Source organism: Acipenser ruthenus, chromosome 28, assembly GCF_902713425.1.
Source record: "Acipenser ruthenus chromosome 28, fAciRut3.2 maternal haplotype, whole genome shotgun sequence".
Classification (NCBI taxonomy): Eukaryota; Metazoa; Chordata; class Actinopteri; order Acipenseriformes; family Acipenseridae; genus Acipenser; species Acipenser ruthenus.
The window spans coordinates 17,436,369-17,449,220 of record NC_081216.1 but is presented as its reverse complement, the minus strand read 5'-3'; the positions used below and the strand labels follow the sequence as shown (position 1 = coordinate 17,449,220).

General features: G+C 39.5%; 1 protein-coding gene across 1 annotated transcript; it reads left to right on the top strand.

The window, feature by feature from the left end:
* Nucleotides 1-1,689: 1,689 nt before the first annotated feature.
* On the top strand, nt 1,690-12,709 carry uevld (UEV and lactate/malate dehyrogenase domains). The gene is made up of 12 exons (XM_034057171.3): nt 1,690-1,842; nt 2,967-3,051; nt 3,341-3,406; nt 3,868-4,031; nt 4,222-4,354; nt 4,562-4,692; nt 6,312-6,417; nt 6,825-6,995; nt 7,699-7,869; nt 8,541-8,610; nt 8,695-8,818; nt 9,729-12,709. The coding sequence occupies exons 1-12, from the start codon at nt 1,801-1,803 to the stop codon at nt 9,891-9,893; spliced, it is 1,428 nt and encodes a 475-aa protein (XP_033913062.2). The 5' UTR covers nt 1,690-1,800; the 3' UTR covers nt 9,894-12,709.
* Nucleotides 12,710-12,852: the final 143 nt, after the last annotated feature.

Here is a 12,852-nt window from a genome sequence, read left to right as displayed (position 1 = left end):
GGAAGGGTAGGAGGACACAGGACGGTAGCTCTGGAGGGAGGTGGGGTCGAGGGTAGGTTTTTTGAGGAGGGGAGTGATAGAGGCTTTTTTGAAGGCAGAGGGAAAGATACCAGAAAGTAGAGAGGTGTTGAGGAGGGAGGAGATGAAGGGGAGTAGAGCAGGAGCAGCAGCTTGAAAGAGGTGAGTGGGGAGGGGGTCCAAGGCACACGTGGTGGGTTTGTGACCCTGGAGCAGGGAGGAGAGGTCAGAGTCAGAGAGGGGCAAGAAGGTGGAGAAGGAGGGCGAGTTAGTAGGGGATGTAGTGGGTGTAGGGGTTGGAGCAGGAGGGGGTGCGGGGGAGGGAGAGGTGTTAAAGAGTTTGCGGATATCTGAGATTTTAGAAGAGAAGAAGGAGGCAAAGTCATCAGGGGAGATAGAGGAGGGAGGAGGAGGTAGAGAATAGTTTATGTGGGTTGTTAGTGGAGGCTTGGATTACAGATTTGTAAACAAACCAGGCAGTTGGCAAGCAACTAAAACATGCTATGTATTAGCTCAAAAGTTATTTTCAAAAGCCATGTTACTGCCTGTTTTTGGTTGCTGACACAATATGAAATACCAGTCCTCAGCCCACTAGGTGGTATCCATATGTATTCAAAACCTTTTGGTAAAAATATATTCAATCCCAAGGCATTTTAGATTTTAAGGGTGTGCCACTCAAACAGTATCTAATCAACAGTAAAAGATGATTATAGAGAGAGATGCACGGAGAGCAAAACTGAGAACCCATCCCTCTTCCACCTCCAAAATACAGCTCTATACGCCAAGATTTTGTTTTTTGATATTGGGCTCTATACACAGAACTTTAAGGATTGTTTTATGGAATATTTTTAAAGGGTGTTTTAAGCACTTTTCCAGGCAACGCAGTGCTTTTAAAATGTATTAAAAAAAAACTTGAATTCAATATAACATTCAGAAGGTCTAACTAACATGACAGGAAGTGAAGAGTGCAACTTTATTATTTTCCTGTCTTCAAACCCCTCTGGCTCATGGTGCCTCTAATGCAATATGTGTGGGGGGGGGGGGGGGGGGGGGGGGGGTGTCTGAATTCTTCTTCACCACATTCAGGAGCTGGCGTACCTCATCCTCATTCTACAACACAAACAAAAAAATAATATTGAAAGAAAGCCCAACAAGAAGTGTTGAGTATTATAGCGTTAAAATCTTTTTTCCTATCTGATACATTTTAACACGCAATATACCATTTTCAGATAGCTACTTACAAATCAGTGTTGTCTATTCTACAGTAGATTAAAGAGACTGCATGTGTTGTTTCACACATCTTTACCAGCACTAATCTTGAACTACCCAATAATTCCTCAGGTAAGGTGACTCAAGTATAGTGCTAATCGGGGGGGCGAATTAGAAAGAAAGAAAGAAAGAAAGAAAGAAAGAAAGAAAGAAAGAAAGAAAGAAAGAAAGAAAGAAAGAAAATACAAATGTGCATTTGTTTTAATGAAAGCAACATACACTTTGGTATTTTCAGTTGTTTATGTTCTAAAACATAAAACATTATGAACACTTTAAAACGGGACCAATACATTTTAAAACCACTGCTAAGTCTGGCATACTTTGAGTGTTTGAGTATCCGAACAGTGTTCGCGTTTCATTATTTACACAGTACAGTCAGGGCGGGACTCTCCGAGTTTCCATAGCAGATGTGAAGGGAAAAGCCCGAAGACGCGGAAGTTTACAAGCTGCCGGTGGGAACGTCATTACTGGTAGTACTGTATTTATCAAAGGGTATACTGTACGTATTTCAAGATGGATTTAAGTGAAGAGCACATAAAGAAAACACTAGCCAGGGTTTGTATATCATATATATATTTTTTTTTTTAAAAAGATTTTCTAAGGTGTTACTACAATTTAGACAATATTAATATATTTCTCGGGCACTGCCTCGGTCTTGCCTCTGATTTGTTCAGTTTTATTATCTCTTAGTTACAGAAACAAGACAGGAGTTGTTTATGACCGTCGATCTGCGTTTCAGTGGGCATTCTGTTTCATTAGAGCAGTCTATCATTTAAAAAAAGTTATAATTAACAATAATGTCTTCTTATTACCAGTCACGTGTCCAAAAACCTGCACATACCGCAGAAACTAAAAATAATTATTTCTGGTTGTATTATTTATATACCACATATTGTAATACATCTGCATAGATATTTTGAAAGTCCCAGGACAAAAAGTCTTCTATCATGAAAATCATGTATTACATTGTTGCTATAATAAAATACTTCGAATATAATTTAGGCTAACGATTGACAGAATTTAGATTGTAGTGTTTTTATTTTATTTTGATTTTGCAAGAATCTTTATTTATGTAACATAGTAATTAATGTATCAGAATTAATAGTCACCAAAGCCAAACATACATTTATGTGTGTTTGTTTATTCATGTGTTTTCTGTCAATTCTACATTTTGATTAAAAAAAAATGTATTTTTTCTGTCCTGAACTATTTAATTAAAGCCTCCTAGAAAGTTATTTAACACACTAAGTGAACTAGTGCCAAGCATTTTGAGGAATGTAAACTAACTGGACTGTCAACATGGCTGCACTATGGAATACATAAGGACTTAAGCGCTTGACTCACTCTAGCCCTGTACCAAGGTCTGGGTTTCAGAACTTACCTTGTTTGGGTGTATTATTGAAATGACCAGCTGCCCATGAGTTTAAACAATCAGGCAACAATCTGAACTGAATACTGCCCACAGAATGAATAAGGCACACCTGTAGGTTTACTAATAGAAGCTGTAAGGGAGGAAAGGTTTATTTAGCATTATATACTTAACTGAAGGTAGTTCTGAAACCCAGGAGTGTTTGCAGGGCTAGTGTGAGTTTCAAACCTTATATTTTAGTGAAATGCTGAAGCAAGCACACACACAGTCTCTGTAACTTTAATAATGTTGGAAATGGTTTTATATTTAGTACAAGTTCAGAGACTTGACCATTGACGAACTCCAGAAAGTTCACAGAATGAACCCTTCACTGAAGCCATCGGTGGACACATACAGTAAGTGACTCATGTTATTTATGTGTATATGTATTTATTTATGAGGTTAATCAATAAAACATCTAAAAACGATTTTTCTGAGTCTTCTGTCAAAATAGCAACCCTTGTTTTGGTGACATCAGTGAAATGTATTGAAAGTGAGATATTTATTTTTAAGATTCTTGTCTTCTGTTTTTTTTAACACTTGCTGAATTGAGTGGAATTTAAGGTTAATTTTGCCAAGAGTTAACCTTGCCTGTGTATATATAAATACATGAATATGAACATGTATATGCTCTTCTGTTATCAGCGTTTACTGACAGCACCCAGAAGGACCTGCTGAAGCTGACTGGCACAGTTCAGGTTAAATATCAAGGTACTGCCTATTATTACACAAGCTTTGATATTATTGAATTAAGGACTGTTTTTAAGTTTCATCCATGCACAACGTTATGTAATCCATCATAATAAACTTGGATCTCCTTACTTCTTTTTAGCAGTAGCAACATTATCAGTGGTCCCTTAATTTTGTGCTTATCTTTTTTTGCAAGATATATTATTCAAATACAATTCCATAGATTTTAAACTGCATAGTAAACCACACGGTCTGATTACAGACAGACCATTGTTGCGAGTGTGTGGCCTACAACACTGGACGTACCAGGTACCAGAAAGCAACCGCAGCTTTTAATCTGTTGTGTTGTATTTCTGAATATGCATTCAGTTAAACTTCTTACACAAGAAAATGTGTCAGTGTTACGTTGACATTTTTTTTTTCTTTTTAAATCCTTGTTTAGCATGCTGTAAATTTCTTCGACTTTTCACTGTGTTCCACAGGTCGCTCGTACAACATGCCCATCCAGCTGTGGCTGCTGGACTCTCACCCATTCGCTCCCCCCATGTGCTTCCTCATGCCGACCCCGAACATGGTGGTCCGAGTGGGGAGACATGTGGACGCACGGGGTCGGATTTACCTGCCGTACCTGCAGAACTGGACTCATGTAAGCACGTTCTACAACATTGGTATGCATTGGTTTTTTGGCCAACTGTAGTGAACCACTTTGAGACTACTTATAAGCAGAGCTTTTTCTGGGTTTGGTAAATTTATTGGCTGTGTTTTTTTTTTCTGATTAAAATGTGCTTATGATGATTTAGAGTAAAAAGTGGTAACAGTTGTGTCTCCTGCTTCAGCCCCAGTCGACTGTGAACGGGCTGCTCATAGAAATGGTAGCCAAATTTGAAGAAGATCCCCCTCTTGCTTCAAAGTCTAGAGATGACAAAGACTCGGCGGAGCTCATGGCTTTCCTGGCGAGGATCTCTGGAGGTCAGTCTTTTTTATTTGTCTGTTCTTCTGCTGATACGCTGATATAAGGGTTTATACTGATAACACTTTCTGCAGGAGACAACTGCACAGCTGACTGAACTACAGCACACTGCTCTGAACCGTTAATGGATATTCATGTATATATTAAGCATGTGTACACAGCCACTCATTTGACCAGTCTGTTCACTTGCTGTTCATTTTCTTTAGGTGTGTCTGACATGACCCTCCAATCAGCAGTCGGAGCGGGTGGGGACAGAGCTTACAGACCAATTAACAAAGTCACAGTGGTTGGGGGTGGAGACTTGGCCATGGCCTGCGTGATGAGTATTTTGGCAAAGGTGCAGGATGTTATGAACTGTAATTATGGAAATGAGGTAGACACTATTAAAGGTGTACTTGCTAGGGTTTTAAAATACATTTCAAATCCTTAAAAATGATATTTTGTCTCAACCCTTTCCTAGGTCAAAATAGCTGAATGATATTATTATTATTATTATTATTTATTTCTTAGCAGACGCCCTTATCCAGGGCGACTTACAATCGCAAGCAAATACAAATACATTCAAGTGTTACAATATAAGTCATACAATAAGAACAAGAAATACAATAATTCTCAAGTGTGACAAACCACAATTCAATAATACAGCAGATAATAGTGAAAGTTACATCAGGATATGATTAAGTAGTGATAGTTACATCAGGATATGATTAAGTACAAAATACTACAGATTAAACACTTGGGAGATTACAATATTCTGAGGTACAGGATTAAATGCAGTAAAATAGGGGGCAGATAAGAGCAAAATAAAGCATATTTAAATGAAGGGTGATAGTGTCCCAGGATACAACAGAGGAGTTCTACAGGTGCTGTTTGAAGAGGTGAGTCTTAAGGAGGCGCCGGAATGTGGTCAGGGACTGGGCAGTCCTGACATCTGTAGGAAGGTCGTTCCACCACTGCGGAGCAAGGGTGGAGAAGGAGCGGGCTCGGGAGGCAGGGGAGCGTAGCGGAGGTAGAGCCAGTCTTCTAGTGCAGGCGGAGCGGAGAGGTCGAGTGGGGGTGTAGGGAGAGATGAGGGTCTGGAGGTAGCTGGGTGCAGTCTGATCAAGGCATCTGTAGGCTAGTACAAGAGTCTTGAACTGGATGCGAGCGGTGATCGGGAGCCAGTGGAGCGAGCGGAGTAGTGGAGTAGCGTGGGCGAAGCGAGGTAGAGAGAACACCAGGCGAGCAGCAGAGTTCTGGATGAGCTGGAGCGGACGGGTGGCGGACGCAGGGAGGCCAGCCAGGAGGGAGTTGCAGTAGTCTAGGCGGGAGAGTACCAGGGCCTGGACCAGGAGCTGGGTAGCATAGTTGGTGAGGAAGGGTCGGATTCTTCGGATGTTGCTCAGGAAGAATCTGCAAGTGCGTGCCAGAGTGGAGATGTGCTGGGAATAAGAGAGGCAGGGGTCCAGGGTGACTCCAAGGTTTTTAGCTGAGGAAGAGGGAGAGAGTGTGGTAGATTCCAGAGGAACAGAGATAGAGAGATCAGAGGAGGGGGAGGAGGAGGGAAAGAAAAGGAGGTCATTCATTCATTCATTCATTCATTCATTCATTCATTCATTCATTCATTCATAGTAACTTCAAAATAAAAAAATGGAAATTTATAGTTCAATGCACAAATGGTACTTGAAAAATAATTTTTCATAGTTTTCAAACATGTAGTTTTAACTTCTCATTTAGTATAACATTGCATTTTAGCTATTTAAGGTGTAACAAAAGGCTGCATTTGTCCTTCATATCATTGGTTACACATATACTTGATCGAAGTTCGTAGCCAGTTATGGGTATAGCTTTATAACAGGGTGTTTAATTAGTCCTCTAACTTGGAGTGACTCATCTTTGTTGCACGATGTTGAAGGTCATGTTTCCAATGCAAACCTAACAGAATCATGTGGATTTCTTCCTTGTTTCTCAACTCAGAGCAGTGTGGATAAGCTGGTGTTGATCGATGTCTCAGAAAGTACCTCTAAAGGAGGAACCATGGACCTGGAGATCTTCAACCTGCCGAAGGTGGAGGTCTGCAGAGGTAACAGGATCTTAAACACCTAGCTGTGTAGAAAATACCCCTTCATTTAATCTCCAGGTTAAGGGCATATGCAATATAAAAATAAATGCAATTTACGAGTGAAAGGAAAACATGAAACAGGTGTATTTATAGAATGTGTGCTTATATCATCATGTATTTACCTTAAACAAGCCATGCCCTATCATTAGAGCTCAGTGGAAATAAGGGCCACTGTAACTTATTTATTAACTGCTTACACTGCTTTATTGTGGACTGCTAATTTAGAAATGATTTGGATGTACAGTATTTATAAATTGACTTAAAAAAAGGTTTATCTTTTTTTTATTGCTTATGAATTTATAGCATATTTCAATAAAAAAATGTAAGCATAAAAAAAAAAATGAAACCATCAAATTCTCTGCTTGTAGATTTCTCTGCCAGTGCGGGTTCCAGAGTTGTCGTGGTAACAGCAAACTCCTGGAGTAATGACCAATCGTATGTGAGCGTTGTCCAGGCCAACGTGGACCTGTTCCGAGGCATCATCCCCTCTGTGGCTCACTACAGCCCCAGTGCAGTGCTGCTCATCACCTCCCAGCCAGGTAAACACCGATCACTTGGGTAATACATTTTTAAACTTCTACTTTGCCAGGAGAAAGATCGTTTTTTTGATAAGCATCGTCGTGTATCCAGATCTTGCACCCTCTATTTAGCTTTTTCATTCCAATCAGAGCACCTGCATTGTTGCAGGATGGAGCATGAACTGGATACATGGAAGAACAATTATCTTTCGCCTGTGGAATGCTCCTTAGTAAAAGTTGATAAATGCATTTCCAGTGAATTTATGACCCATGATGTGTGAATACAACTATTTAAAAGAGTTGGATTATGTTTAAAAATATATCACTGTGTAACGAACAGCAGAGGATACAGCAAAGGTGAAGTGATGTGTTTCTTGTAAACAGTGCATTGTGTTCTGTAACTCTTTAAGAAAGTGTAACACAGCTGTTTCAAAGAACCCTTAACCATTTTAAGGTGACCTTGGCAGCTGCTGTCCTGATAGGTAGAGCATTGCGTCTCACTGTACTTTAAGAAGCTCACATTATGTCATAGTTTCACTCATTTTACGTATTTTCCCGTCCAGTATCGCCCAGCACCCAGTTAATCAATGGAAGTTCAGAGGTATATAAATGAATGTAAGTCATTCTGAATAAGAGCAGCAGTCTTATTTTTCGTACCATGTTGTACCATTGGCTTCGGACACTGTTTTGAAACACAGATCTCATTAACGTTCTTCCCTTGCAGTTGACATCATGACCCACGTGGCGTGGAAGCAGAGTGGCCTCCCTGCAAACCGTGTCCTAGGAGCAGGGTGTAACCTGGACTCTGAGCGTTTCCACTACATCCTCTCCAGTGTACTGAAGGCACAGCCAGCCGGGAAGGCCTGGGTTATTGGGGAGCTTTCAGAGAATAAAGGTAAAGTCTGTCATTGTAACAGACATTTACAAAGATGAATATGATTGTGGCTCATCCAGTTGAAGCACTGCCGCTGGGAGTGCAGGATGAGTCTGGACGCCGCCAGTTCACGTCCATGCTGTGCAAAGAGGCCGAACTTTGCTGGGGACACCGAGGGGGGCGTCACATTGGGTCTAACGCTCCCGAGGTGGGTGATGGGAAACCGGCAGGGATTGCTTCTCCTCATCACGCAACAGCGAACCCTACTGGCCAAGCACATTTAGAGTGGATGAGGCAGAGGCAGGGCACTTTTGCTCTGGATTGCTCGACGTAAAAGTGATTCTGGCTTTAGGCTTGTGAGATCGGATGACGCTCACAAGCCCTCAGAACATCTGTGATGTGTGGGGACTCGCTACGGTGAGGAGAAAAAGCATAATTGGACATTCCAAATTGGGGGAAAATAAATACAAATAATAATTGGTCACTCTAAAGTTAAATAAAAAATAAAAAAATAGGTAAACTGAAATACTTACAGATGTATGGGGGATAATTCTTGGTCATAGTTGTTATATGTGTTACATGGTTTGAGGTGCTGTAAATCTGTCCTAAAGTAAACATTATACAATGTAGGTCTTTGTCACATATGTACATCTCTGACTTTTGTTATAATATGATTTTTTTTTTTTATATAGTTGCTGTGTGGAACGGATCTGCGATGGCCACTGACAACCTACCTGACTCACAGAAACAGCTTAAAGACAGGTAACTATGTCAGGACCACACTATTTCTGAGGAAAGAGGTGAGAGTCAGTTTTGTAAGTAATGCTTTGTCTCCGGTATTGACAGGGCTGTTGAGATGCTGAAGGGGAAAGGGCAGCGCTCCTGGTCTGTGGGTCTATCCATAGCAGACCTGACACACAGCATCCTGACAGACCTGAGGAAAACCCACTCTGTCTCCACACTGGCAAAGGTAGGAAACAGGCTATCGTGCTGCTGTTCCTTGAAATTCACCCCATCACTGTTGTTTTTATAGCACTGTTACTGTATAATAATAGTAATAATGGAAAAATATTAGAGAAAGTAGTTGAACTGGTGAAACTATGTAATTGATTTTCACTACCTGAGAGTAGCTGTTATTTACTACATGCTAATATTGGATTTGGCTTTTGCCAAAATAAAATGAGATAGTAGGGGTGGGACCAACCAAGACGCAGTTTCACTGCAACATCTGCACACATCGAAGTAAGATATGAGCATTAATACAATTAATTTAAATTTTTTCAGGGATGAAATATGTATTAAAAATCTATCCACTACGACGACTACTACTATTAATAATATATAAAATAATATTAATCATTATAATAATACATTATAAATTGCACTGCGCAAGTAAAACAGTATATCAGGATCTTTTTACTAAAATGCACTTTGCACCATTCAAACAGTTATTGTTACAAATCCATTACCAAGGTCTTTAAAATAGACTTGTTAGTTGTTGCTTGTTACTAGGTTTATAATATTATCAGTATGAATTACCTTTCATTCAAAAACGGTACAGTTGTGTCCCATAGTGCCACAGGAATTTGCAGAGCAACAACAGCAGTCCAGATAGTTTGGTTCTAAGAAGCTTCTTGGTTGAGACAAAACAAGTGGTTTTTGAGGGCTAGAATTTGGAACCTCTAGACTAGAGCGGGCCTGCTGGTCTGGTAAGCCACATTTTTAGAGTGGAATACAAAGTACTCAGAGCAATCATGCAGCTGTTTTATTTTTATTCTTTTAATTTTATAATTTTACAATTCTTGTATTCCTGTCAGTGTGCTTCCGAATAGGGCCATTTGTGTGTCTCAGAAGAGGTACGATGTGTGTTTGTGTTGCAGGGCTGGTCCGGGATCAGTGGAGAAGCCTTCCTGAGCCTGCCCTGTGTGCTGGGCGCTGGAGGGGTCGCAGAGATATCCACGCTGGAAGTGGAAGAGGAAGAGGGGGAGAAAGTGAGAAGCAGCGCTGTCTCACTGCACAACTTCCTTCAGCAGCTGAGGATTTAACAGCAACAATGTCTCCAATACACGCAGATATAGAACCCTTTCACAGCATAAACACTATCTCCAATACATGCAGATACAGGACCCTTTCACAGCATAAACACTATCTCCAATACATGCAGATACAGAACCCTTTCACAGCATAAACACTATCTCCAATACATGCAGATACAGAACCCTTTCACAGGATAAACACTATCTCCAATACATGCAGATACAGAACCCTTTCACAGCATAAACACTATCTCCAATACATGCAGATACAGGACCCTTTCACAGCATAAACACTATCTCCAATACATGCAGATACAGAACCCTTTCACAGCATAAACACTATCTCCAATACATGCAGATACAGAACCCTTTCACAGCATAAACACTATCTCCAATACATGCAGATACAGAACCCTTTCACAGCATAAACACTATCTCCAATACATGCAGATACAGGACCCTTTCACAGCATAAACACTATCTCCAATACATGCAGATACAGAACCCTTTCACAGCATAAACACTATCTCCAATACATGCAGATACAGAACCCTTTCACAGCATAAACACTATCTCCAATACATGCAGATACAGAACCCTTTCACAGGATAAACACTATCTCCAATACATGCAGATACAGGACCCTTTCACAGCATAAACACTATCTCCAATACATGCAGATACAGAACCCTTTCACAGCATAAACACTATCTCCAATACATGCAGATACAGGACCCTTTCACAGCATAAACACTATCTCCAATACATGCAGATACAGAACCCTTTCACAGACTAAACATTATCTCCAATACGTGCAGATACAGGACCCTTTCACAGGCTAAAGCTGCTGCTAATGTGCATAAGTGTTCCCAGTACCTACTTATATTGCCTTGGGATATAACTAAAATAATGTGCTTCTTCTCTATGGTGAGATAAACAGTTTGATTGTAATATATTGGAACTTCACGGGGAATTCATATCAGTACTGTACTGTTGGAATTGATAGATTCACATGTAAATCTGTGAGGGTTATGGGAATTATTATTAAGTAGGCATTAGAATGGACCACATGATGAGTAGTGGATACGTTTAGCATTTTTGATGAACCACCAAACTAGTGAAAACAAAACCAGAGGAAACCTATAGGTCAGCACAAATTAAAGCACTACACAAAACTTTTGTGTACTTGACGTGAAGTTTTACTTAAAAAAAAAAAAATGTTACAGATGAGTAAATTAACTTCCTGTGTGGCACAGTAGCATGTGTAAAAGGGTTTGGTGTCAGGTGGGTTCCTAATACCTGCTGCACAGGAAGTGAACAGGGAAAGGATGTTTATCCATCCAGTTTTCTGTTTTAATGAGTTAAACTACATTGTGTGTTGAATTAAGGATATTTTTCAGTAGTTTGCTTTCTTTAAAGGTCTAAAGTAGACTTATTTTCTAAAATGTCTTTGTGTATGAGATTGTCTTTGGGCTGGGCATACACAAGTTAAGTGCTTGTTGACCATACATACTACCGTAGGTTAAAGTTGACCTTTCTTACAAATGACCTTGCTTCTAAATAAAAGCTTGCATATTAACACTACAGGGATCACACAAGAGCAGTGAAAAAGTAAAGCCAAGATGTCCACCCAACATTTTTTAAAAATGATTACACATCACACAAACTATGAGTTGTTTCAACAGGAATACAAAGATGTGGATTTGTATTTAAAGTATGTAATTTATGTGGGACTTCCCTTTTAAAAATGCAGAATACCAAAGAAATATGGTGTGTGTTCATGAAATGTTTATGAGTTCCACACACAACCCCATTGCTATGACGTTAACTACAAGTACCTAGTGCTATGTAAAATATTTGGATAGGTGTGGCTGAACTATTGTTGAGAGGTTTAAAAAACACTTGTATGGCAAACACCTGACTTCCAGATCAGATAGTCCCTGAGATATGACCTTGAGAAATTCCTTTTGGAGTTGAGGGGCTCTTGGGGTTTTAATCTTGTCTTATTAATGAAATTATATTAAAATCAGTTAAGCGATTGATCACTTTTACATAGCTATTTCAACTTGATTTTCACAGGTCCTATATAGCACAGCATATTGACTGCCTGACATTACCGGACGATAATGTTTTAACAGGTTATTTTAAACAAAAATGTAGTAAGATTGATGCTACCTTTAACTCCATATCAAATGAACTGCTGCAGACCTATTAGTATGAGATGTATGCAACCTAAGACATTTCCCTCACCTGACCTGGGGTCAGTCACAATGGAATTGTGTAGCTTGTAATTCATTGTTATTACAATGTCTTTAACTGTAGATAAATCTTGGCACACCTGCGTAATTGTAATTACATATACCATATAATTGATCAATTACAGGTCAATTACTCACCTCTCCAAGTTTAATCATTCGCAGTTCCATGTGGTGTTTTACACGGAGCAATCGTTATTCTCGTATTTTCAACCACTTTTAAGGACTCAATTTGTGTGTGTGGTTGTTTGTTACTTTTTAGTATCATTGTAATTACTGCAGCATCACTGTAATTGTAATTCCAGCAAACCGTGCTGCTCTAATTGTAATTGAACCCATGTCTGTCCCTCACGCAGTGTCTCAGATGTTTAAAATGGTGCTTGACAGACAGATCATGATAAGCTGCATGCTGCAGTGACCCTTGCTTAAGTACTAGTCTTTCAGATACTCAGTACTGCAGAAGCTATTATAATACTGGAGATAATATGTATGTTATATAGTATGTAAAAGAATGAACAGAAAGAATGTTCTCATATTGAACATTTGATAATGGTAATAAAAATGATTAAAAAAAAACACATTTGTCTTTTATTTATTTTTACCTTTCACAAATGATCTTAATATCACAGTCTTACTAATGAAAAAACCCAACAATAAACAATGCAGGATCACATTTATTTTGACTCTATTCAGAATTTTTGTAAAGTTGGTTG

What these genes read in the sequence shown, in the direction of transcription:
- uevld (XM_034057171.3), top strand. Translation starts at nt 1,801, where the DNA reads ATGGATTTAAGTGAAGAGCACATAAAGAAAACACTAGCCAGG. An exon ending in GCTCATCACCTCCCAGCCAG is followed by an intron (nt 6,996 to 7,698) that starts GTAAACACCGAT and finishes CTTCCCTTGCAG; the next exon opens with TTGACATCATGACCCACGTG. An exon ending in CTGTCTCCACACTGGCAAAG is followed by an intron (nt 8,819 to 9,728) that starts GTAGGAAACAGG and finishes TTTGTGTTGCAG; the next exon opens with GGCTGGTCCGGGATCAGTGG.